Source organism: Larus michahellis, chromosome 1 (genome assembly GCF_964199755.1).
Source record: "Larus michahellis chromosome 1, bLarMic1.1, whole genome shotgun sequence".
Classification (NCBI taxonomy): Eukaryota; Metazoa; Chordata; class Aves; order Charadriiformes; family Laridae; genus Larus; species Larus michahellis.
In genome coordinates this window covers 199,840,325-199,863,883 of record NC_133896.1, presented here as the reverse complement: position 1 = coordinate 199,863,883, position 23,559 = coordinate 199,840,325, and the positions used below count along the sequence as shown (strand labels likewise).

The 23,559-nt window shown below is 42.7% G+C and overlaps 1 protein-coding gene across 11 annotated transcripts in view; it reads right to left on the bottom strand.

Annotated features, from left to right (window-relative positions):
- Positions 1 to 3,165: 3,165 nt before the first annotated feature.
- LNX2 (ligand of numb-protein X 2) overlaps positions 3,166 to 23,559 on the bottom strand; it is a 62,057-nt gene continuing 41,663 nt past the window's right edge. For 8 of the 11 annotated variants that reach the window (XM_074568633.1, XM_074568653.1, XM_074568644.1 and 5 more), the window contains 9 exons: positions 21,939 to 22,177; positions 21,398 to 21,541; positions 20,651 to 20,850; positions 16,653 to 17,024; positions 15,001 to 15,147; positions 13,009 to 13,186; positions 10,889 to 11,120; positions 8,993 to 9,151; positions 3,166 to 5,560 (listed from right to left, as the gene is read on the bottom strand). In XM_074568633.1, coding sequence (XP_074424734.1) covers positions 5,425 to 5,560; positions 8,993 to 9,151; positions 10,889 to 11,120; positions 13,009 to 13,186; positions 15,001 to 15,147; positions 16,653 to 17,024; positions 20,651 to 20,850; positions 21,398 to 21,541; positions 21,939 to 22,177 — 1,807 coding nt within the window. In that variant the 3' untranslated portion in view covers positions 3,166 to 5,424. The remainder of the gene's footprint in view (positions 5,561 to 8,992; positions 9,152 to 10,888; positions 11,121 to 13,008; positions 13,187 to 15,000; positions 15,148 to 16,652; positions 17,025 to 20,650; positions 20,851 to 21,397; positions 21,542 to 21,938; positions 22,178 to 23,559) is intronic. The other 3 variants (XM_074568687.1, XM_074568675.1, XM_074568679.1) reach the window with 1 other exon arrangement.

Genomic DNA, 23,559 nt, shown 5'->3' with positions numbered 1-23,559 from the left:
TTCTAATCTGATTAAAATGCTTCTCTTCAGTAGCTTCCCGCAATCGCTTTATAGCAAAACCTGGGAGCAAAGCCACCAGCACTCTGGTTTGTCCCAGATCGAAAGAAATACCAACGGCTTCCTTAATTGCGTGCTTCGCTCATTACCGTACAAAGCTGGGTCCAAACTGCAAACCCGGCTCCACTGGGCTTTAGTGGAGCTCCTCGCTCAGAAAGGGACCGATGGGATGCCCGGGCTCGCCCGGAGGCTGGTTAAGGCTCAACACCTGCCTGCTTTAGGGGCAGAAAAAAGGCATTTTGGGTCTTGCTGCCTGGTGCCGAGGTTGCTAAGCAGTGAAGTCACTACAAGTAGCTAATGTCAGGGCTACGTCTAAACCCCATCATAGCATTAAACTCGTCATTGTAATTAAATTCTCTCACTGCTTATGATACCATCTCTCTTACGTGATGTATCTTGTCCAGCCTAGTGGTAAACTAGTGAATGCAACAGAACACGTCCACCTCTAATTTCCATTGCCATTTAGTGCTCATATGCCACAATTTATCACAAATCTGAAGGCACAGTAAGAGAAAATGTGCTGCAGGGAATGTGATTAGTCCACGAATAGGTAAAAGCATGAAGAAAGAGCCTGGTTTTATGAAAACTTACCCTCTCTCCTTCAACTGTTCCTCTAATGATTACCAACACTGGTATGGCAGAAGAGCTGTAGAAGACCAAAGATAGCTGCTGACGTAATGGTGGTTTTGCAGCACCAGACAGCAGGCTTTGGGGAAAAAGCAGAACTGTTAGATGGACCCCCTGCACGGCAGAGGTTATTCCGTGTGCTGTGGATCCATAGCCTACATCTTAAGCAGCAGGGACGGTTGTTCTGCAGACCACCTCCCTGCAAGACGACAAGTCACCACTGAGACCAGGACCGCTGACTCCAGCGTAGCCGAAGGTGGTATTTGCCACCACGGCAGGCTGCTGCGGGATGCAAAATGGCCTCAATGCCACCGTCTCCTCTCTTTAAACCCAAGCCATGGTCTCCACAGCTGGCTGCTGGGGCTAAAGCAGGGTAGGAAAGATGCAGGAGGGGAGTTGAGGTGTTTAAGGTAGCTGCTACTACTTGGAAAGGAGGGTGAAGAGGGGCAGCCCCTCCTAGATGCGATATTTGCCCCAAAGAGTTGCAGAAGGGGCTCTCCCCTTCCATCTCTTGCCCAATTCCTCCCCTTCCCGCAAGGGGAGCGGTTGGCTCATTCCTCCTTTGGCGAGACAAACTTGGCTTTCCCCGCTGAGGTGCGTGCTGTTTCTGCTTGGCTGAGCTTGCAGCCCACGGATGCCTCCAGCCAACCTTTACCAGCGTAGTTTAACAACAAAAACAACCCCCAAACCCAAACAACATTCCTCCTCCTTCTAAAACAGCTTCAGGCACAGTTTATGCCACGGCTGATGCCGAGCAGGCTCCGCACCTTTGACTGGACTCTCAGACCTCTTTGATTTCTGAGTTGTCTGAAGTTTCCTGCGTCACGCTGCAGAAGGGAGCTTGTCGCCATCCTATCAACCGCAATGCATCACTGACATGGGCATCGCATCCATATCGCACTGCAAATATTCAGGGGCACCCATCCATGTGACATGGCAACAAACACAAGGACAACGTCAACATTTAGCTAGAACTAAGCTTTCTTACCAATATAACATTATTTGAACTGTCCCAGAAGCATAAAGTCTAAGGCTTTCTCCATCCTCTGGGCAACAAGTTATCTAAGAATTGTTCTTCACTAGCTGCACGGATTTATGTCAGGTGTGATGAGGCCGTTGTAAATCATTTTCTCTCTCTCCTTTTTCTATGTGTTGGCAGAAATCCACTTTTTAGGTAAGTACACTTGCTTAGGATTTTCTTGAGACAACTGGGATGAGGGTGTGTACTGACCTTCCTTGGTGTTAGAACATCTTCACGGCCAGCATGGCATCAGGCACATGTGGCCTTAACTCCGTGTTTGCCACCATTGCTGCCCTGCCTGGCATACTCATCCTTTTAACTCATCAGGATCTCCTACCTCAGTTCGTTAACAAATTTTTATGATCCATTAAAATTGCCTCAGAAGTGAACGGTCAAGTTTCTTAACTAAAAGGAACTTGCCTTGTTTTGATATTATCTGGGTCACACTGTATCTGAGAACCGGGCTTAGATTTTTGTTATACCCACCCCAGATCTATTAGGGAATCTGCAAATAAATGAATTCTTAATTCTTTTGCAATGTTGAATTTCCCCCTCAGTTGTTCCTGACTCTAAATAGGAAGTTTAGAGCAGCAAATGAAATATCTTCAGATTTCACTTCATTGGCATGCTGTGAAGCCGAATAAATTGGTTTACATTCTTCGCTGGAGATCCCTAGGGTTGTTTGGGGAAGGCGTTCCTCCCACGAAGCTCCTGCACACAGACGACAAGGTCCTCCACCTCACTCAACAGCTCTGCGCACCTTCAGCTGCAACAATGAATTCATTCATCTGTCTGAAAATCAAAACTCCCATGGTCTGGCTCTTACCTTACACCTACAAAAGATAACAACCCACTGGCAGACGCGGCTGGTTTCTTCTGCAATTCCGTACATAGGCATAGTTTTGTTTTAAAGGAACACATCTATTCGTAACCCACTAACTACCGCAAGGAATAAGAATCCAGGTTCTGGGCAACTTCACTGCAAATCATTAAGAAATTGCTTTTAGACTCATTCCAGCTTCGCAGACATCTAAAGATAGAGCGTACTTGCCTGCAGGAGATGGAGATGGGAACTGATTACCAGGAGGCTCAAGTTTCAGCTCTAAAACGGAGGTTTCCAGCAAGACTGTCTCCTTGCATCAAATCTATGCTGTGAAAACATCCTCCAGCGGATCGGTACCAGCTGGCGTTGAGGGGAAAAGAGGAAACGCTGCTTGCGGGGAAGCACCACAAGGCACAGATCTTACCTCCCCTTTAAAAACACTGCTCAGTGCTGGGATTACTGGTTAAACAGCTGGTACGTTACCCTGGCTCGGTGACCATGCCCTCAGACTCTTTCGTACATTCATTAACCGTAATTTATGATAAATCACAGCAGAAAAGAAATATCTTTAAACTGAGTCTGCATTGAGCTACCCATATCTTTTGCGAAGAGCGAGACGATACTTTGAGTTATGACAATGAGTAGAATGAACTTTTATTTTCATTCATCCTTCATTAATACCATACAATTAGATAGCAATATCTGGAAAAAAAAACACCCTTGAAATAATTTAAAACAGAAGGCACAGAAAACCAAACCCAGCTATGCAGCTACAAGAGAAAGGGGAAAAATTATTCAGGAAGGGAATTAATTCAGAAAGGTTTTATCGCTAGACATTCTGATCAAAAGCTACAGCACACAGAAACAAAACCGCACAGTTTAAGCTAACCCATGCTTTTGTTACATATGCATAAAAAAGAAAAAAAAATGAAAAAATCTGATTTTTGCAGGGTTTTGGATGGAAAGTGTAATTTTTAAAATAAAAAACATTAAATCTAGTACATATGTCAAAATCTTTCCTAAAGGCTACACTAAGATGTACTTTACAAAAAAAACCTGTATTAAGAGCAAAGCATGCAGTTAAACAGCATCTGGGGGTGGGAGGAAACTTGTTCTCAAATCAGTTCGAGTATCAAATAAGTTTGGTGTTTGCTTCAGAAACAGATTCTCAGTACAGTAATATACTGTAGAGGACATTCTTCCATATTTTAATATTATGAAATTAAACCAGTAGCATACATTAGAGAGAGGAATAAAACCACTTCATTCATATGAGATTTTTACAATTATTTTTTTTTGCAAAAGAGTAACTTTATTTCTTTTTAAAACAAAGCTACTGGAATTAATGACATGCGATAATATGCCCTGATATTATACCGGCTAAGTTTGAAAATAAAGTTCATGCTTCACAATTGAAATATGCTGTGATTCTCAAATACATTCTCTGGTAATTAATAATACAATACAGAGGTCATTCATAAAATCAGTTCAGGTCGGGAGCCTGATTTATAAATGAAGCTCTTCTCCAAATACGCAGAACACCGACAACACGCAGGGTTAGCTCCAGGTCAGCACATTTCTTTCTGCGCTCCACCCCTATTTTCTTATACAAACGGGTGCTTAGCCTGCAAATACCACGGAAAGGCAAAGTCTAGAAGTTACAGGGTGGTTTGTAAAAACACTAAATACAATCCAAGATAAACAGCGTTACTCTTACTGACAACTTAAGGGCAGGTGCTCTCTAAAGGAAAAAAGAAAATAATATCCTGAAATGCAAGAGAGATCGTTTCAGCATTTGATATCAAGGCATTTGCACATTTGTCAGGAGGTGACAGAATAAGAGTGAACTTTGCAGCTTACTTTGCAGTTGGACTCGAATTCAAAGAGCCTTCCTTCTAGCCTGCCCACCTGTAAACCATAACGTATGGTTTCTGAACAGCTTGCTTTTTTTTTCCCGGAAATGGTTCTCTCATTTGGAAAGTACAAGTCAAAGTATTGTTTCCACACATGAATAAAGAGAGCTGACAACTACAATAGAAACGGTAAAAATGATCTTCGTAAAAATGTTCATCAAAATTCTCTGACATAGCAAAACATTCATTTGTAAAGTAAAGTCTCACACTGCAAGCCATTCACTCAAAGGCGACCTCGGGCACGTGTATTCTCGCCAGCGTTGCAACAGTAATTACTTCCATATTTCTTGTCACTATAGGATACAAACTCTGTAATATAGTAAAGTTTCCTAACAAAGAGTCCAATTATTGCACTTTATAAAAATTCCAGTAATATCAGGCTTTTGTCCTACTTTTCTATGAACACTGATGCCCTGCAAGAAAAATTTGGGGGACCAAGTAATTTCTGATGAGTAAGATGGATTACTTGAATCAGTCTGAAATATTGAATCAAAAATGGAACGGCTTACGAAATGAAGAGACGTACCTTTGGAAACGGATTTGGATTCATAGCAGCAGATAGATGTGTCATTGCGGTACTGACACACGTTCTCTTCGCAGGGAAGAACGAGCACATGGCTATTACGTTTATATATCACATATAACTTGAGGACTGTGCAGAGAAACCCGAAGAACCACTAAGTTCTTCCGCTGACTGTACAAGCCTGACGGGGAAAGCTCAATGACAGCTGTATCGGAGCGGGAGTTTCTCTGGGAGCATGTGTATATTCGCATTTGCATCAGCAACGGATATAGCAAACAGAAATGGCTATTTCAGGATGGAAAGATATATAGAATAAGTCTGAGAGGCCCATAAAAAATGAAAATACAGCAGTTTTGGCCCTGCTTATAACCAGCTGTATCAATAGGGAAAAAAAGACAGAGGACATTTTTGTGCCAGCTATCTAGAAAAAGACGTTGCTTGAACTGAAGGGATTCAAAATCTATATGAGGCTTCCAGGCCAGCAAATCACGGTTAAAGTTACTTTGTTCCTCTGCTCCTTCAGCATGGGAACGAGTGCAGAATGGCTCATTCCAACTGTGGATAGTCCGTTTACAGCAACAATCATATCACCACACCTACAAAACACAAGAAGAAAAAAAAAAACAAACCAACAAATGATGAGTACTGCCCTGCAGTATCTAGTACACACCAACAAACAGCACTTCACTGCTGGGGTGATAGGTCTGCATCAGGTTGGAAGCGTAGCTAAAAAACCCAAAGGGGTTCAATTTTAAGTCTGGTTTACTACTGAAACTCATCTGCGAAATTCCCAAATCGCTAGATTTCAATTCTAATACCAGAGATTGAGCATTAAGAGCTGACCTGTAGGGAAATGTGAAAAGAGAGAGTTGGAAAGATCTAATGGAGTCAAGAGAAGATAATGAGATAGCATATGCACGACAGAAACATTTCTGTTTGTTTGTGTGGATTATAACACATTTACACCCAACATGGCTTTACCGTAGGAGGTGTAAGTAAAGATACTTATGGTTACACACCACATTCCAACTGAAAACCTTGTTTTCAATGGCTTACAATTTTGTCAAATGTAACCATTTGGCTTGAAGTTTCCCTCAGCAGATGGTTCAACTGATAAGCTGTAGCTTTTCTGCGTTTTGAAGCAGGGAACAGAAATTTGGGAGGGTCCTGTTTGCCGGCCTTGAGAAAATTGACCTCGAAGGGTTAAGTTTCAGTTTTTGCAAGCTCAAGAGGAACTTCCTAAAAAACACCTAAGTCCTTCCTACATTGAGCACGCTCCATCTCCAGGTACCTCTTCTCTGTGATTTGCATGTGTGTTTGGCTTCCCCCAGAGCAGTCGAACATGACTCTGGAGATCAAACAGGGCTTTTCCTGAAACTGATCCTCCCAACTATTGGAGGCACCAAAATGGATGGACAAACAATGCTCTCCTGAGCTCTCCCAGTGCCCTCCACTGGGGCAGAGCAGAGGAAGATGAGGCAGTGTGACCAGCATCCATCAAATTTGCATTTAAAAGCACTTCTCTGCCTGAACCAAGGTACCCCATCACCCAAACCACACTGCTAGAGTTCACTAAGCGGGGTCTTTCTGCTGAAGTCATTTCACCTTCTATAAAATCACACCAGACAGATAATGTAGGCAGAAAGCTGTCTTAACTGTTCAACTGTGAAGTTATTTTCCTCCTTTGTCTCTGGCCAAACAAAACATTTAGATAATTTAAACAAAACAGAACAGCTTCAAAAAGGCCTGCTGTGGGATAACTCATGGTGCGGGTTTTAAGGAGCTCTCCGTTGTTGATGGCCCATTTTTAAGTCCATATTCTCAGTGAGACAGTACATATGAACAGGGGGTACCATATCAGAATATCACAAAAGAACATCTTTTCCATTCCTTACAAGGGGGTAAGTGTAACCACAACTACGCTTCCCCTCTTCTTAGCAATGACGCTTGAATTTCCATTTGTATGAAGACTTCTAGTTATTATTTTCCCAATCTGAAATTATTTACTTTGGGTTGAACTGGAATCTTTCATTTAATCCAAACTGTTTCATAGTTGGCCAAAAAAATGTAATTTTGTGTTCAGCCAAGCTATTTTTTCATTTATTTATTTAGTCATTGAACTGAAAAATCAATTACTGGCAAGGCTCTAGGCATAAGTACATTTTTTCTTAAGTTACTTTGTAAGTAAATCTACACGTTAAAATCATGCCATAAAACTTCAAGTTGCATATTCTTTACTGCCACCTTCACAAAAGATCAGTTTATGAACAAGAGAACCTTTAACAGGAACTGTATGTCCTAGTTCGGAACTAATTCTATGCGAGGCAAAGATGCACATACGCACATTAGACCTCAGGGTTGCATCCAAACATAACGTCTAAGTAGGATCATATAATAGTTAAGGTCGGAGGGGTCCTCAGGAGGTCTCTAGTCCCACCTCCTGCTCAAAGCAAGGTCAGCTGTGAGATCACAGAATCATAGGGTTGGAAGGGACTTCTGGAGATCATCTAGTCCAACCCCCCTGCCAGAGCAGGGTCACCCAGAGCAGGTTGCACAGGAACGCGTCCAGGCGGGTTTTGAACGTCTCCAGAGACATTCCAAGACATACCAGACTCCCACCACCTCTCTGGGCAGCCTGTTCCAGTGCTCTGCCACCCTCAGGGTAAAGAAGTTCCTCCTCATGTTTAGGTGGAACTTCCTATGCTCAAGTTTGTGCCCATTACCTCTTGTCCTATTGCTGGGCACCACTGAAAAGAGCCTGACACCCACCCTTTAAGTATTTATAAGTGTTCAATAACGTCCCCCCTCAGTCGTCTTTTTTCCAGACTGAAGAGACTCAAATCCCTCAGCCTTTCTTCATCAGAGAGGTGTTCCAGTCCCCTAATCATCTCGGTAGCTCTCTGCTGCACCCTCTCCAGCAGTTCCCTGTCCTTCTTGAACCGGGGAGCCCAGAACTGGACACAGTACTCCAGGTGCGGCCTCACCAAGGCAGAGTAGAGGGGGAGGATGACCTCCCTCCACCTGCTGGCCACACTCTTCTTGATGCACCCCAGGATGCCATTGGCCTTCCTGGCCAGGTTGCTCAGCGCTTTATCCAATCGGGTCTCGGAAACCTCCAAGGACAGAGACTGGGCAACCTGTGCCTGACTGACCTCATGGGGAAACAGTTCCTCCTCATAACCAGTCTCGACCTCTTTTGTTCAACTTGTGCCCATAGTCTCTCTTCCTCTTGCCCTGCACCACTGCGAAAAGCCTGGGCTCTGTCTTCTCAATAGTCGCTTTGTAGGTACTGGAAGGGGCTGTTAGGTGTCCCTGAAGACATCTCTGCTCCAGGCTGAGCAAGCCCAGCTGCCCCAGCCTCTCCTTGCACCGCAAGTGCTCCAGCTCCCCCCACCTTGGGGGCCTCCACTGAACTCGCCTTGTTTATCAGTGTTCTTCCTGACAACTAATGACTCTTAGGGCACTGACATGGGGACTTGGTTCCTTCCCTATCTTTTCAGAGGTACTGACTTTTTCAACTACTTTCTTGCCTTTCCACTAAAGCAGCAGCACTCATCTTCAGTACCAGAGTTTCCAGCAGTGACTTCAGAAGGCTACATGAAAGGATAGGGCAGCTTTCCCCACTTTACAGAAGTAAATTCTAATCTTCTAACCGTTCTCTAGGAAGACGAAAATGTTACGAACCAGCCAGTTCTGCACATACACATTTTGCAATGTCTCTTGGCCTAAAGGAGCGTTCAACAGGGAGATGGAGACAGAAGATGACATGAGCACTGCAGCTGGGGAGGAGGACGGGAGATGGCAGAGGTGCCAGCACAAGCACCGCCTCTGACAGATACCCCTTCCCCAACAGAAACACCTTGTACTTCCCCGCATCACACTCATCAGGGAGACAAAGCACTACTGGGCTGCATGATCTCCCCCAGCACTTATTTCCTTAAGCAATTAGTTGCACCAGCTCGTAACTATTAAAAGTGCTGATTATAATTATTATTATTATTATTACTACTACTATTATTTTAGCTTACTTTAATCTTCCATCAAAGTACGCGGGAGTTCCAAGAACAATCGTTTTGATGAAGAAAGGCTGGTTTGTGTGGTTCTCCTCGTAGCCACCGACGATGCTGAAACCCCAGCTCCCTAAATTGCTGCGCCGCAGTACTACGTCATGGCAGCTGTGTAGGCAGCTGTGGAATGGAAGCACAGGATAGCAAGAGAAAACGACGCGTATACCACATACAGATATTTTTATAGTAGGCACAACACCTGCTGTCTCATCATTACCACTGTGGTGAGTCGACTTCTGTTCCCAGAGTAATTTTGCAATATTCAAACTGATTTCCCAAAAAAACCCCACAATCCTGAGAGAGAAGAGTGCTTCGGAAGAAATAATGCAGTGCTAGAATAATCACCTATACTGACAGTAACAGAATGGCATTTTAGGGATTTCACAGGTGGCAAGAATGTGGGTGGAAAATGGATGCCTGATATCTTCAGTTTGCAAGTCAAAAATGCCAAGCATTTTTCTTCCACCCCCAGTCGGTTTAGGCTTTTTCTACTTTAAGTAAAGATCTAAAAATCCATGCATCATCTTTGCTACCTCTGAACTGATGCATCACCAGTAATGAAAATACAAATGATTAACCATTTTATTACACAGAATGTAAATAATTCAGATCATGCTCCTCTAACTGTACCAGTATATGTTATCTCCCCTGTGAAAATTAATTCTTGCCAATGAAGTTGGCAATGACTGTAAGTAAAAAAAAAAAAACAAACCACAAGACAGAAATTAACTTTTGGGTAAAAAAGATGCCAAGTTCTTTACTGATGTACAACCCTCCTTTAAAGAACAGCAGCACAATGCATAGCATAACTTTAAGGTCCACGCACGGGCATCTGTAGTGTATATAAGCAATAAACCACTGCTGAAGCATGGAAAGGAAGCACATTTACCAAATCCCAGAGCTGCTTATTGAGATTAGGTAACTCGTTAATGCAAGAGAAATGAATTGATAGTAAAACTCAGAAAAAGTGTGAAATCTTTGGAGGGCCAACGCGTGGTTCTGTCATCTTCATCTGCATTCTGCTACCAGTACGCCTGGTTCTTCTTCTGGTTTTATGCTTAAACTACAGACCTAAGCCTGGTAACCCTATCGGGGGAGAGGAAGTAACTTCAGCCAGGGCATGCAGGTTAACAGCTATTCACCGTAGTGGGAGTTCTTCTTGATAGCATGCAATGCCGGAATGAGCTTATAGCTGTAGCCACAAGAGAGTGAAAAACAGAAGAGTAAAAATGAAACACGGCGATGTCCAGCAGACTGCAGATTAGGCACGGGGAGGGAGCTCGCTGCAAATCTGGTAGAGTTTTTGTGTTTGGAAGAGATGGCAGTGGGTTCTTGGAGAAAAAAAAAAACTAACCCGCAGGGATTTGTAACTACAGGCTCATCATACATGTGCAAGAGACCGGTGTCAAGAGTCTGTCAGAATGGCAAGTCTGTCCTATACTCTAAAATTATTTTTTGGCCTCCTATGTTTAGGTCGTAGATTAGCAAAGAGACATGTGGGTATATACTTTGTGTTTCTATTAATAATCTCTCTGGTTTTAGATATTCTACAGAAAGTTAGGATACGGTTAAACAATAGAAAAAATGACTCGTGTTCAATGAGAAGAATCCACGTGGGTAGTTACTACGGTTTCTGAAGGGATAAACCAAGCCTATTCATCTTCCATTTTCCTAAGGAAACACTGCTCCTGTTCACAACCCGCTTCATAAGCAGGCTGCCAACCGAATATAGCCGAGATGGTCAGGCAGGCAGAAATAAGGGCGGATGTGCCGCAACTAATAAAGTCTCTGCTTTTGTATCTCTCTCAGATTTAGCTTGAAACGGGTAACTGATTAATTTATCAATTAATTACGTACCTTGGAAGTCCCAGCCACATGACCCATGATGGTGACCAGCTGGCATCGTATTCATTTTCACCGATGGTACTCAACTGTTCTTCATTAGCCTGGGGCTGCTCTTCTACAATCTGGACTTCCAGGGCTTTCAGGGCGACTACTGACGAGGCAGCACTAGCTTTCAGCATGGCCACCGCCTCGCTGTGACTTAGGTTTGTCAAATCGATGCCGTTGATGTTCAGCAGCACATCACCTGTTCAAAGGCGCAAGTGAGAACTCTGTCAGAGTGGTTCCTACTGACAGCACCTCCCGCGCCAAGCGTTTCATTTAATACTGTAGTTTTTGGAGCTGAGACGGTCTGAACTAACAGCCTGGGAATGTGAACCGTGCTGAAGCCTTATACTGTCAGTTTGAAACATTAAGGTATTGAACTATTAAGCTGGATCAGTATCATTTATTTCCACGTAACACATCAAACGCTGTGGCTTCTATGGTATATCGCCCTGAAAATTTGAGACAGAAATTACCTAAGCACCTCACCATCTCGGCTGTAACTGCTATTGCAGATGCCACTACATAATCGTTTCCAGTGGTGGATCGTAGGTCCACCCTAACTTTAAAAGGGAAAGAGGAATGATGGAAGGAACAATACAGGCACCACACAGTAACCAGCTCTTGCAGGTAAGTGAGGCTCCACAGAGTGTTTTAGGTCGTCTGCTTTTTCTAACTTCATAGAATCATAGAATTGTAGAATGGTTCGGGTTGGAAGGGACCTTAAAGACCACCTAGTTCCAATCCCCCTGCCATGGGCAGGGACACCTCCCACTTGTTACGTGGGAGACCAAAATGGAATCCAGAAACTACTGGAAAGGTTGGTACAAAACCCAGTCCATTAGAAGAAAGAAAAAGCATCTCTACAAAGATAATCTGGAAAGAGTCAAAGCCACTACAAAAGTTGCCACAATTTTTATCTTATTTCAGAATATTTTTAAAAAGCCTCAGGATGAAAACAAGAATGTTATTTACTGTCCAAGCAGTGACAGTCTTCTCTTTCACACAATGTCTCACTTACTGATGAAAGCCAGAAAAAACAAAGGAAAAGTGCGAACAGCTGGGTCACATTTGGAACGAGACTCATTTTTTAAGAGCTTTTTCCTTCCAGGGAAACCTAGAGTTGGGGTGCAGCTTAACTTAAAATCACTTTTGTTGCTGCTGTGGCTACTTTAATGTTATGCTATGGAAGAGCAATTGCAATTCTTTCCTCGAGTGTGTTTTTCATAGTAGTACAGAAAAAAGAAGCATACCTGTTGGTATGTGGGTGTAAATCTCCCTCTCTCAGGAGCATATAGAGATGCTCCCACACTGTTCTTTTTAAATTTGCAATCTGTGAAGCGTTTTTTTTTCCCCCCTAAACTTCCTTCCTAAAACAATCTGTAATTCTGTGAACTCTGAACTACAGAGATCTCACAGGCAGTCTTTGTTTCACATACGGCACGATACGTTTTAATCATCAAATGCTTTGCTATCGATCGGGCAGGACTGCCTTCACCTGCACCGAGCATAACCTCCACCTCCCGGTGCCCTTCCGCAAATCCGAGGGACACGGACGGGTGCTGTAGCACCCCTGACGACCAGCAAACCCAAGCTGTCCCAAAGGATAAGAAGGCATTCAGGAACCAGGGTCAACACCGACACAGCTTCGGGGGTAAGCTTAGCACGGTTGCACTGTGGCCTGCCATCGGAGCATCTCTGCTGTTCAGATGTCACAGTGAGTAGCGGAGATTTCTTGGACAGAGATGGGGCCCAGCCCACCGCATTAAACACAAAAACAGGATGCGTGCACTAAGCATCGCAGCAGACCCTCAGCTCAGGGGATTACCGTCAGCTTTAAAGAATTTAACCAGACATTTCCGGGTCTTATTTGCTTCCCCTGCTATCGTTCTCTAAACATCCCTTTCCTAGAAAAGGTGGAAGTGCGATACTAAATACTGAATTTCCATTATTGAAACATGAAGAAAAGCATCCATCAGCACTTCCCTGCATCTGTGAAAAGACTTTTTTGACGTCACTTGACCCCGGAGCACGTACTCATCAAACAGCAATGAGAGGCCCCCCGTGCCACCAGGAAAACCAAGCCCCACCTCGTTTAATCCTGCCGTCTCTTGCCAAACACCCGTGAGGCTGCACACTTGTCACGAAGATGGGCAGTTCACCACTTTTGCTGCCTCTGCCTCCCGCCACTGTCATTCCCAGAGATTCATGGGGCTCTTTTTTCACAGTAATGTGCTTTTCTTGGCATGTAACACACTGGGAGAGATCCTGTTTGACAAAGATAAATAACTTTGTTAAAACTTGAAAAAAAAAAAACAAAACCAGAACAAAACACAACTAAATAGACCCCAACGCTATACTTTGGCACTTTAACAGAATGGTTTAAAAGGACCAAGTAGTGCAAAATGGCTTCAGCTGGATTTTCTCCAGGTCAGAAAAAAAAAGCCAAAAAAGTCGCTCACATAGATACTGAAATATAGACAAAAAGTTTAGAAAGGCCCACCTTGAAAATCTCACTCCAGTTTTTCTTACCATCCTACACTAGAATGGGCTAAATTTTAGGACTGCACTACAAAACCATATGGTCAAAAGAGTGGGCACAAACCAGAAACAAATCTTTTGATCTCTCCAGGATATTTAGTGACACATTCAAGCCACAGCACATCTTAAATCAACAGAATGCAAAATAACAGAAGAAATAACCTGGGAGATTCTTCCAACTACAAATACCTATTTATTCCTCTGCCTTCTCTTGGAAAATGGCAACGCTGCTTTATTCAACTTCCAATGCCACATGCTCCTTCTGATTGACTCTGCTCCTCACATATACATGTTAATCGCATATGTGATTAGTATATATACCATAGCTTATAAAGACAGCTCCTTCTTAAGTCTCCAGGCTTCAGGACTAACTGACCGGTGCCATGCAATTATATAAATATTTTTTAAGCCACAAGGCTTCTAAACCAGCTGTTGGTTAATGAGAGAGAGGCAAAGATAAATGGTATGAAACATGGGAAATGTCCATTTGCCGTTACGTGGGACTTCCCACTTTGAAAGAGCCCAGGGATGGTATTGATACGTGAGGGAAATCAGCTCAGCCAACGGATCAGCTTTGGAACCGGGATATGAACACAACCCACGCCGGCAGATGGAAAGTGGGTTCAAGCTCTGATACAGTTGAACTCTGGTCACTGTGCTGATATGGCCTAACTTTGTGGTGAGTATTAATGGCCGCTAGCTGTATTCAGGAGCCTCACCTTTGTCCCTCAGGAAGAAAACAAGCTTCCTAGAGCCTCACTTGTTCTTTTCTGAAGCTACACAAACTTTTAAAAGAAAATATTATCAACACGTGTAAATCCTCCCAACAGAAGTATGATGTTAAACAATGATGCCAACAGAGTGGAGAGGAGGAAAGGTGGCTCAGTTGACACGGTCAACGTGACAATTATTTCACAAAATCAGCTTCTCAACAGCGAGAAGTCATATTTTTCTAACTACAAGAACATCTCAACCACAAGCTTTATTTCTGCAGGTCTTCCAGATAATTTGACGCTAGCTTCATGCAAGTCTCTTCATTCCGCCTTTCTCTCCCTGCTTGACTCTGCAGAACTCAGCAGTCTTGGAGCCAGCACTCCTGGCTCATGGAGGAGATGACACACCCCTCCAGCATGCTCTTTATATGCTGGATGGTGTGTACCACATCTCCTGTCCTTGCTGGTTGCAGCCAGCACAGCGGCAACAAAAAAAATAACGTTCTTGAGTGACAGCTCTCCCACGCAGCAGTAACACATGAGCCACTGACTTAGACAAGGTCTAACAACTACAGCTGTACGAGCTCAGAGAACTTGCTTCTTTCACTGCAGTCAGCAAAACCAAAAAAATACTGAAACTTGTTGCATATCTTTTGTTCCCACTCCAGACATGATACAGGACTTGAGTAGCTGGATGTCATCATCTTTTTTTTTTTTTTTTAAGTAGGTAAGAAAGAAGATATAACCCTTTCTTCCTGCCTTGCTATACACTTATACCATCACATGAGTAAAATGGCATTTATACCTCTTAGAATCAGAAACACCAACCTTATGTGAGTTGGGTCTGCTGTGAAACAGCTGCTGGGACTGGTGTTGGTGTGGGTTGCTGTTGTGAGTCCCGGTGTCTCGGATAATACTGACTGTCTGTGACTTCAGGGGTCTAGAGATGATCAAATTCACTCTCTCCCCACTAGCCTGTCGAATATATAAAAAAGAGTAATGAAATTGTTAGGATATTGATTATTGGCAGAGAAGAAGGAAAACATATGACGAAATATGAAACAAGAAAACAGCAGAACTTGTTTTCCAATTACCGGGGGACTTCACAGTCCCTTAGTTGCTTCTTGCTGCAATTCCCCCCAGAACAGAGAGGATATTAACACTCCTCTTTTGCATCTGATGTTACATTTACATCAGCTGGAAATCCTCTGCCAAAAGGATCATTTCTCATTTTGTGTTATGAAGCTTCAAACATTAAAAATCACCCAATTCCATTTGCAGCCTCTGCGAACTTGTGCAACATGTAGCAATAAAAGAAAGAAATGCCCACGTGATGACTCCAGGGTCTGCAGATGTTTGTCAGAAGTTCTGAACACCTCTGCTAATTCCCAAAGAGGCTTCCAACAAAGATGTTAGATAGGAGCAGACCGTCAAATTCTGGAGTTTGGGGAGTATCAGGAGACTCAGTTACCAGATGTTAAATAAAACGTCAACTCTTTCTATTGCCGCAAACCCACACCTCAATAGAGAAAAGTTACCCAGTGTAACTGGGTACACATCGTATACAAAAACTGGGAAACAGAAATTAAAACTCCCAAGATCATTGTTGTTTTCCTTTAACTGCAAGGGAAGCTCTCGAAATTATTCCTGAAACAAGTATTTACTACTCATCTCATTTGTATTGGAGTTCTTTCTCTATGTGCTGCTGAGTTAAACAAAGATGACTGCACTAGACTGCAAGAACCTACTATTACTGTATTCCAATTTTCCTAAAAAATCATCCCACCATCAGGAAGCAGCGATGTGCTGCAGCTGTTTCCTTACAGACTGGGAGAAAGCCATGGGGTAAAGGTTTTCCTGTGGGAACAGGGAAAGGTCATATGTCACACTGCATCAAGCTTTGGGTACTGTTTTTGTCCACAGCAAAGCCAGACATTGGGACATTCAGGAAAGGAATAGTATTTTCCTGAATACTCAGAAAATGAATTTTAGTGCATGGGACTCGTGGAAGATCTATTTTTTCCTTCTCAGCTGCTACCTGTTGCCTCTACAAAGTCTAACAAATCACTTTCCTGTTTTAACCCCAATTCCATGCACAAGCAAATCAATACAAAACAAAGCCCACTTTTATAGAGCTTACCGAGAGATTAAAATTACAGTACCTATATAAATATAATAATAATCCTCCTCTTCTTTCTCTGCTAAGCAAGAGGCTACATGGTACTCTCCTTGCTCACACAAGCAGCCTTCTAACCTTCAGGCTGTACGCCAGGGAAGACTAATGCACTTTTCACTTCTGAGGAGGTGAAGTTCACCTGCTAGGTGCCAAGGCAAGCCCGGTTTTGCGCTATTATTTCCAGAACATAAATCACAGCAAATTGCATCGCTGCACAAGCTGATCTCTCTGGGACCGACTCTACCCCAGGCTTTGCCCAAGAAATAAAGCTGAGCTAAGGACTCAGGCAGGGAATGCAAATTACCTGTATAACCTGAGCAGCAAGCTCAGGTGTCCCGTGCTTCAAGTCATGTCCATTAATTGCAAGTACGCGGTCATTGCTGCAGAGCCTGCCATCTTGAGCAGCCAACCCCCCTTCCAAAAGGTCGAGAATAAAAACTCCGGGCTCGTCTGTTCTGCGCACAAGCTTAATGCCAAGCTGCTCGCTGGAGTCGCGCTTGTGCAGCGTCACTTGAAAGCTGTCCTCCCGCGAGGAGCTGGTGGCATCCACGTGGTTGTGTGTGCGGCTGCCGAACCGCCTCTCCCTCAGCACGGTGAGGTGCAGCACCGAGCAAGGCTGGGAGAGCACAGCTCGAGCATGGTTGTGAGACACGTTGCTTATGTCAAAGCTATTGACCTGCAAAACAACAACAACCATCAAAAAAAAAAAAAAAAAATCAGAATATTCTCACGTGTTTAATTGTTCCTGGTTATGGAAATAAAGTCCTTTCCAAACTAAGTTCAGAGCTCACTGCAAAACCAACCTTGGAGCAACCTACATATCCGACCCTACCAGGCTTCCTCTCTCATCCTTCCATCCTCTCCTGCAAACCCATTTTGGCTGCTCAATCTACAAACCTATTTTTAGGTTGGAAAAGACTCTTAAGATCATCATGTCCAACTGTTAATCTAACACTGCCAACTCCACCACTAAACCGTGTCCTGAAGTGCCACATCTACACATCTTTTGAATATCTCTCGGACGGGACTCAACCACTTCCCTGGGCAGCCTGTTCCAGTGCTGGACAACCCCTTCAGTGAAGTATTTTTTCCCAATATCCAATCTAAACCTCCCCTGGTGCAACCTGAGGCCTCTTCCCACAAAGGTGACAACATCTCTCTAAGAGTGAATACCCTCTGTCATTATAGTCCAGGGCTTTTGTTCTCCTGGTCTCCTATGCTTGTCTTCCTTCAATCTTAACATTGTTTGTTCTCCAGGACAAGAACTTTGCGCGTGCTTTCAGTGTCAAGCCCAGCATCATTTAAAACTATAAAATAATAGCTATAAAAAGAATACATCCAAATCTCTGAAGAAACCTTATGTCTAACAATATGCAGTACTTCCATGATGTGAAAAATTTAAAAAACCTTTGAGATCCAGAATAATGAAAATCGTTCATTATAATAGTAGAAACAGGTGGTTGTACTAGCTCCCAAGTCTTAGCATCAACTTAGGAGATTTTCCTCCAATTGCAACTAGGTCAGTTTCAGACTTACAACTTTCATCACTCAAAATTCAGTTTGTAAATGAAAAACAGATTAAACTTTTACTCTCTATAAATAAGAATTGCATGTGTTATGTGGCCCACTGGTCAGTAATCTTCAGTCATTTCTTGCGCTATCAAGCTAAGATAAAAATTGACGGTGCAATGGGATTTGGCAGAAAACAGGAGCACCACAAAAACCTGCACGAAAGCTGTATTTGCCTTGTTCTGTAGGAAGAGGTTCAAAGTCAACACTAAAACTTCATCCTTTGCACGTACTATTATGCCCTGATGGAGGAACCCATTTCAGCAGATAGAAATTAACACCCATTGGGCTATACTGACCTACCTTACCTAAGCCTTTGACGGTCGCCGTTGCAACCTAAGTAAAAATATACATTTGCAGCTTCCCACCATCTAATAGAAATATTAACACTTAAGAAAAAATAGGAAGAGAAAAGACTTGGAAATCTATGTATGACAGACGTCACATTTACATCACGCATCTGAGCTGAGGGGCTCCGAGAGGTCAATGCCAAACCACTTGATGCCAAACTTGCTTTCCGCAGGGCAAAGGGGTGGCCGTACCCTTGCTAAGCCACCTCCATCTCCAGCCCCATGCCCAGTACAAAGCCACTGCTCCCAGCAGCACCGAACCACGGCCGTGTCCTGGTCTGCTACTGCCCCGAGACAGGCTGTAACCTTGGGCAGAGGGACAGGAGGCGCAGCTAGGAGAAGTAACATTTAGAGCTGCCACCAGCAAAACCCACTAGCGCTCATCTGTCAGAGCCCTTAAATTAAATCTAGTTTTATTTTTAGCTGTCGCTAGCTAAAGTAAATACATAAAATATGGAAGCGCTCAAAGGGCACAGAAGAATATATGCAATAAAATGTAGTAATTCTTTCTACAAGGCAGTTCACAATTTCAGAATTAAACAGCCTTAGCATTTCTTGGGGAAAGAGATTCTCATTAGGTCATGTTTTACATGAGTTACAGTCACAGTCCAGCACAAAAAAGGAACAATTTGTAGAGCACTTTGAAAATGTTAGGCACCTATCTATACCTTGCAGACAACATACGCTTTTATGTAGCTGTTACTAAATGCTGTTCCCTCAGATCTTGAAAGGTTAATATTTCTTGTTTGACTGGGCAAGAAAATGCTGAGTTTCACCTCGCAGTCCTTTCTGGCTTTCTTTTAGTCCTTTACTGCTCATAAAAGCCTTTGAAGACATTTTCGGAAATACGCGACTGAAGGGTGCACGCTGAACTGCATTAAACTGCACTTAATTACAGCCGGCAGAGACTGAGCCTGGTCATTTTAATACAACAGCTCAGCACCTACACAGGTAAATTCAAAGCAATAAAGATATTGTATCTTCCAAAAATTTTGGCTTTTACCTTCTGTACCTCTTCCCTTGGCAGCAGGACTCTCATGGACACCCCCCAGCATCTGACAGCCCCAGCGCCAGCACCTCCCATTGATAGGGAAGATCCACTGCAGCTTATAAATCCTATTCATAGTCAATTTATTGCCACTTAGGGCTTTGGAAACTATAATTGACACCTGCCCAAACAGCAAGAATTTCCAAAGCTTCACTGGAGCTCAAGCTCCCTATTCTGGCAAGCAAGGAGAGCCCTTGAGTATCGAAATAAATTAGGCAGCATTCAATCAATGTCTGCAACTGCTTGTTTAAAAGGCAACATTTTGGAAACCTCTTGGGTTGCTTTCTTGGCCAGCTACTATGCTAACACTCCGTGAGAGGAAAAAGGCACGCTTCTCAAAAGGAACTTTATTTTCTGAAGTGCAAACTAATTTAATTCCAAGGGTAACTACAATATTTAAGCTACTTCTAACAGCTTGATTTCAAAAAAAGTGAAATGAAAAAGGCTGATACTACTTTTGGACTGATCTTAGGCTAACAGATCAAAAGCAAATGTTGTTACTGAAGTCATTTTGAAATGACGGTAATATATTTTTTTCAAGTGGAATGATTAAAAATAGAAAAAAAAAGCCTGGAGGACTGTCCTGTTTATGTAGAACTCAGTTACTGCCATTCTTAAGAGTCCTATAAACAACCCCTTCCGCTAATATAAAATTAAAACTCCAAAATTAATAGAACTTGATCTTTTTACTGTGGCTTATTACTTAAAACCATAACAAAAATACAAACTCAATCATAAACAAACAATTTAAATTTAAGTTGGTTACTTTTTTTGAAAAATATTTAGAATACCTTGCTTCAAATCATGCCGATGAAGAGTATCACTGACTCCTTTACACATATTGAAAGATGCAGGCCAACTGCCTAAGCTATTGGAAGTGAAGCCAGAATAAAATAACAGTTTAGATGAAGCTGGCCTTACAATCCACATAATGTTTTTTACATAGGACAAACTATGCCCACTTGTTAGCCAGAAGTAACCTTCGCTTCCTTCGGAAAGCATGCATCAAGTTGAAATAAAAATCAAGTCCCGCAACATTTAAAAACACCAAAATAAACTCTATTTTAAACATCAATTTTAAACATTGATAAGAGATGCTAAGAAGGAAAAATAATTCCAGGGGCTGGTCTGACTAACAACATAAAGCATGACAGCCAAAAGTGCCAGGACAACAGGTTCTGCTCTGAATATTAATTTGCCTTCCAACTGATAATTGCAAAGCTAACATTTACACAACGTGGTCTGACAAGGAAAATCTCCCATCTCATTTAACAGGCAGTTCTGCAAGGAGTGAACGGAAAGCAAGCAGACAGAATACGTAATTAGGTTCCGTACTTGAAGTATTTGGTCTCCAGCAAGAAGTCTTCCATCTCTGGCAATGATCCCATCTCGATAAACCTCTTGAATGACAATGTTGATCAAAGGTGTTTCGTTGCCACCCACTATGCTAATTCCTAATTCGATATAAGGATTGGACCGATGAATTTCAATAGTAGTGATCTCTCCTTCAGGCAAGGTAGGTGGCTGTTGATTTGCTGCCAATTATTTTTAAAAAGAAAGATGATTAATATCCTTTATACCTCATTCACTTTCAATAAAGCAAATCACCAAAGGACAATGTAGACAAGCCAGACCACAACGGTTTAACAACAAACTAAACAAGCACAATTGGATTAGTTCCACTAGTTGTTGGAACACCTAGCTCATTAGAAACAGCTCTCTAATGACTTGGTAGCATCCATGCTTCCTGAAATGGGGTCATTTGGATTGGAAAGGGTATTCTGGACCCTTTCGATCCTATCCTTTATAATAATTTTCATATATTTCATTTCCAGTGGGGTCAGTTGTGCATTCACATTTGGTGATGATGATAAAAATGTGTTTTAGGGATTACCCCACGGTGCATGACTTGGTCATGCCTCTTCGTTAGATGGTCTCACAACCGCACTAGGAGCTGCCAATGAGTTACCAAGCCAAGAGAATGGAGCCCATTTCTGAAGCAAACATGGAAACGACTGAAAAGGAAAAGGGGGGATGCTAAAGGATGGCAAATACAGAGGAGAAGGAAGGGGACAGGACCACCTTCCTCTGTGGTAAGGCTCAGCGCTTCCTCTCTAAGATCCCAGATGCTACAGATGTTACTGCTCGTTCGGTGCAGATAGATGCAGGAGTTACTCAGCTGCCTTTTCGCTCGAGCAGGACAGCACTCCGTGTGTGGGAAGGCTGCTGATCCGGGCGGGGGGAAAGGGGAACAGGGGAAAAGAAATCTCATCTTAGAAAACAATTTTTGTAATTTTACAGAAAACACACTCCTTCCGACTCGCTGTGAGGCCAGTGCTACTAGCAGATTAATATGACCTACTGCGCCATGATATGATAAATGATGATACAGCACCATGGCATTTGGCACACACCCTGAGATATTTCTTTCCTTCCTAACTGTGACCTTATCCCCGTTGTATGCTTGCACGTAACCAAAACCCACTAATATTTCTCCAGGAACTGCAAAAGAAAAGAGCCCAAGATGAAGATGTGCATTCATGGTTGGTAAGAGACAAGCTCTGACACCACAAATGTTTCCACATCTGATAAAAGAGACTTGAGAAGATAAGTGATGACATACTGTCTGCTACTGTGTTCTCCTCTAAAGGCGGATTGTCGATGCCGGGCTCTTCTGTCCACACGGGAAGGGCGGGCGAGGTGAAGCTCTGCTCAGCTGGCACTATTCCCTGATCTGTGTCTGGAGATAAACTGGTAGGCTGCTCTGTCCCACCAGGACCGCTCTCGCCCTCTGCTTCGGCTTGCAGCTTGCTCGTTTTCCTTCTCTCCAGAGCAACCCTTCGATGAGAAGCCCCAGGACACCTGCGAAGACAACGTTGACACCATGCTTCGAGTTTGCAGCAATGTTTGTAGCACAAAATGCCCAAGTACTACACCAAATTAAATCAGTCCTCTTCAAAGCCACAGCTTCAAACTAATCATAAAAAATATTAGACACATTGGATTTTAAGGCCAAAATATGTTTTAGTGGGCAGAACTCCAAAACAATACCGCCTTCTTCACAAAACTTCTACTATGTAATTTTTTGGCCATGAACTGAATGTGCCGTAACTCCTTCTGAATGTGAACTTATTCTGCTATGCACATTCCAGTTTCTGGAAGAAAACCTTGTTGAAAAGATTAAACAGGAGTGACATAAAATTCCACAGAATTGAAGCCCCTTTCAAAGACACATTTGGAGACCCACTGAAGCAATCTCCTTTCACCTTAGTAAGCCAAGAGAAGAAAGCATAGTATTTTCCTGGGGTCATTCTAGGAGGAAAGAGATGAAAATTTTACCTATATTGCAATCTAAGTGTTAAAAAGACTGAAAAAAAAAATATGCTTGTCTAGGAGTTTGTATGAAAAGGTAGCAAAAGTAACAACTCTGCTCATCTTCTCCTCTTGAATCAGTAGAAGGCGTTTCATCTTCCTCCTGCCTCCCCTTTTTTCTTCCTGACTTCACACAGGAGGTGCCATTTTTTGCCCTCCCTCATGTAAGAATGCTCCATCAGCATTTGGCGCTTTTCACTATAAACTTATTTTCGTGAGTTCCCATTATTCTTAATGCAATAATTTTTTTGCTTATGTTTAAAATCCTACAATAGTTTATTGCAAAGAAGGGCTGCAATGTTGGAAATTCACAGAAAGAGCCTTCATTTATTGACTGGTCTTACATTTACGTGTAGATAATTGGATGTGGACATCAATCTTACATCTGCCTGCGTGACAGTTTTGCCAGCGTCTGTTATTTCACTTCTTACAGTACTTGATGTCCTTCTTAAAGCTCCTGCTCCTGGAGCTGCTGACCACCTAAAGATACTTGTGCTGTAGCAAGTGTCAGAAAAAAGGAACAACGGTCCTGAAAGGACGCCCTGTTTGGGAACTTGACAGACTGTTATAACAAAAAGAGAAACGCTTTATTTTTGCAACAGGAGAAGAAATGTCTTAAGAGAGTAAAATACAGCAGAAGTCTAACAATGTCTTAACTTGTTAAACTGGAATGTTTTGAGAATCACAATTATGTTCTGACATTCTGTGAAAGGGATTTGATAATTATATGGTTACACTGGTTTTGTGTGAGGGATTTTGAAGAATTGTTAACAAAGAATGTTGATAAAGACATCTGTACAGCTTTTGTGACCCCCAGTAGTGTTATACCTACATAAAACTATATATATCTATTAAAAAATCCTTATATATAT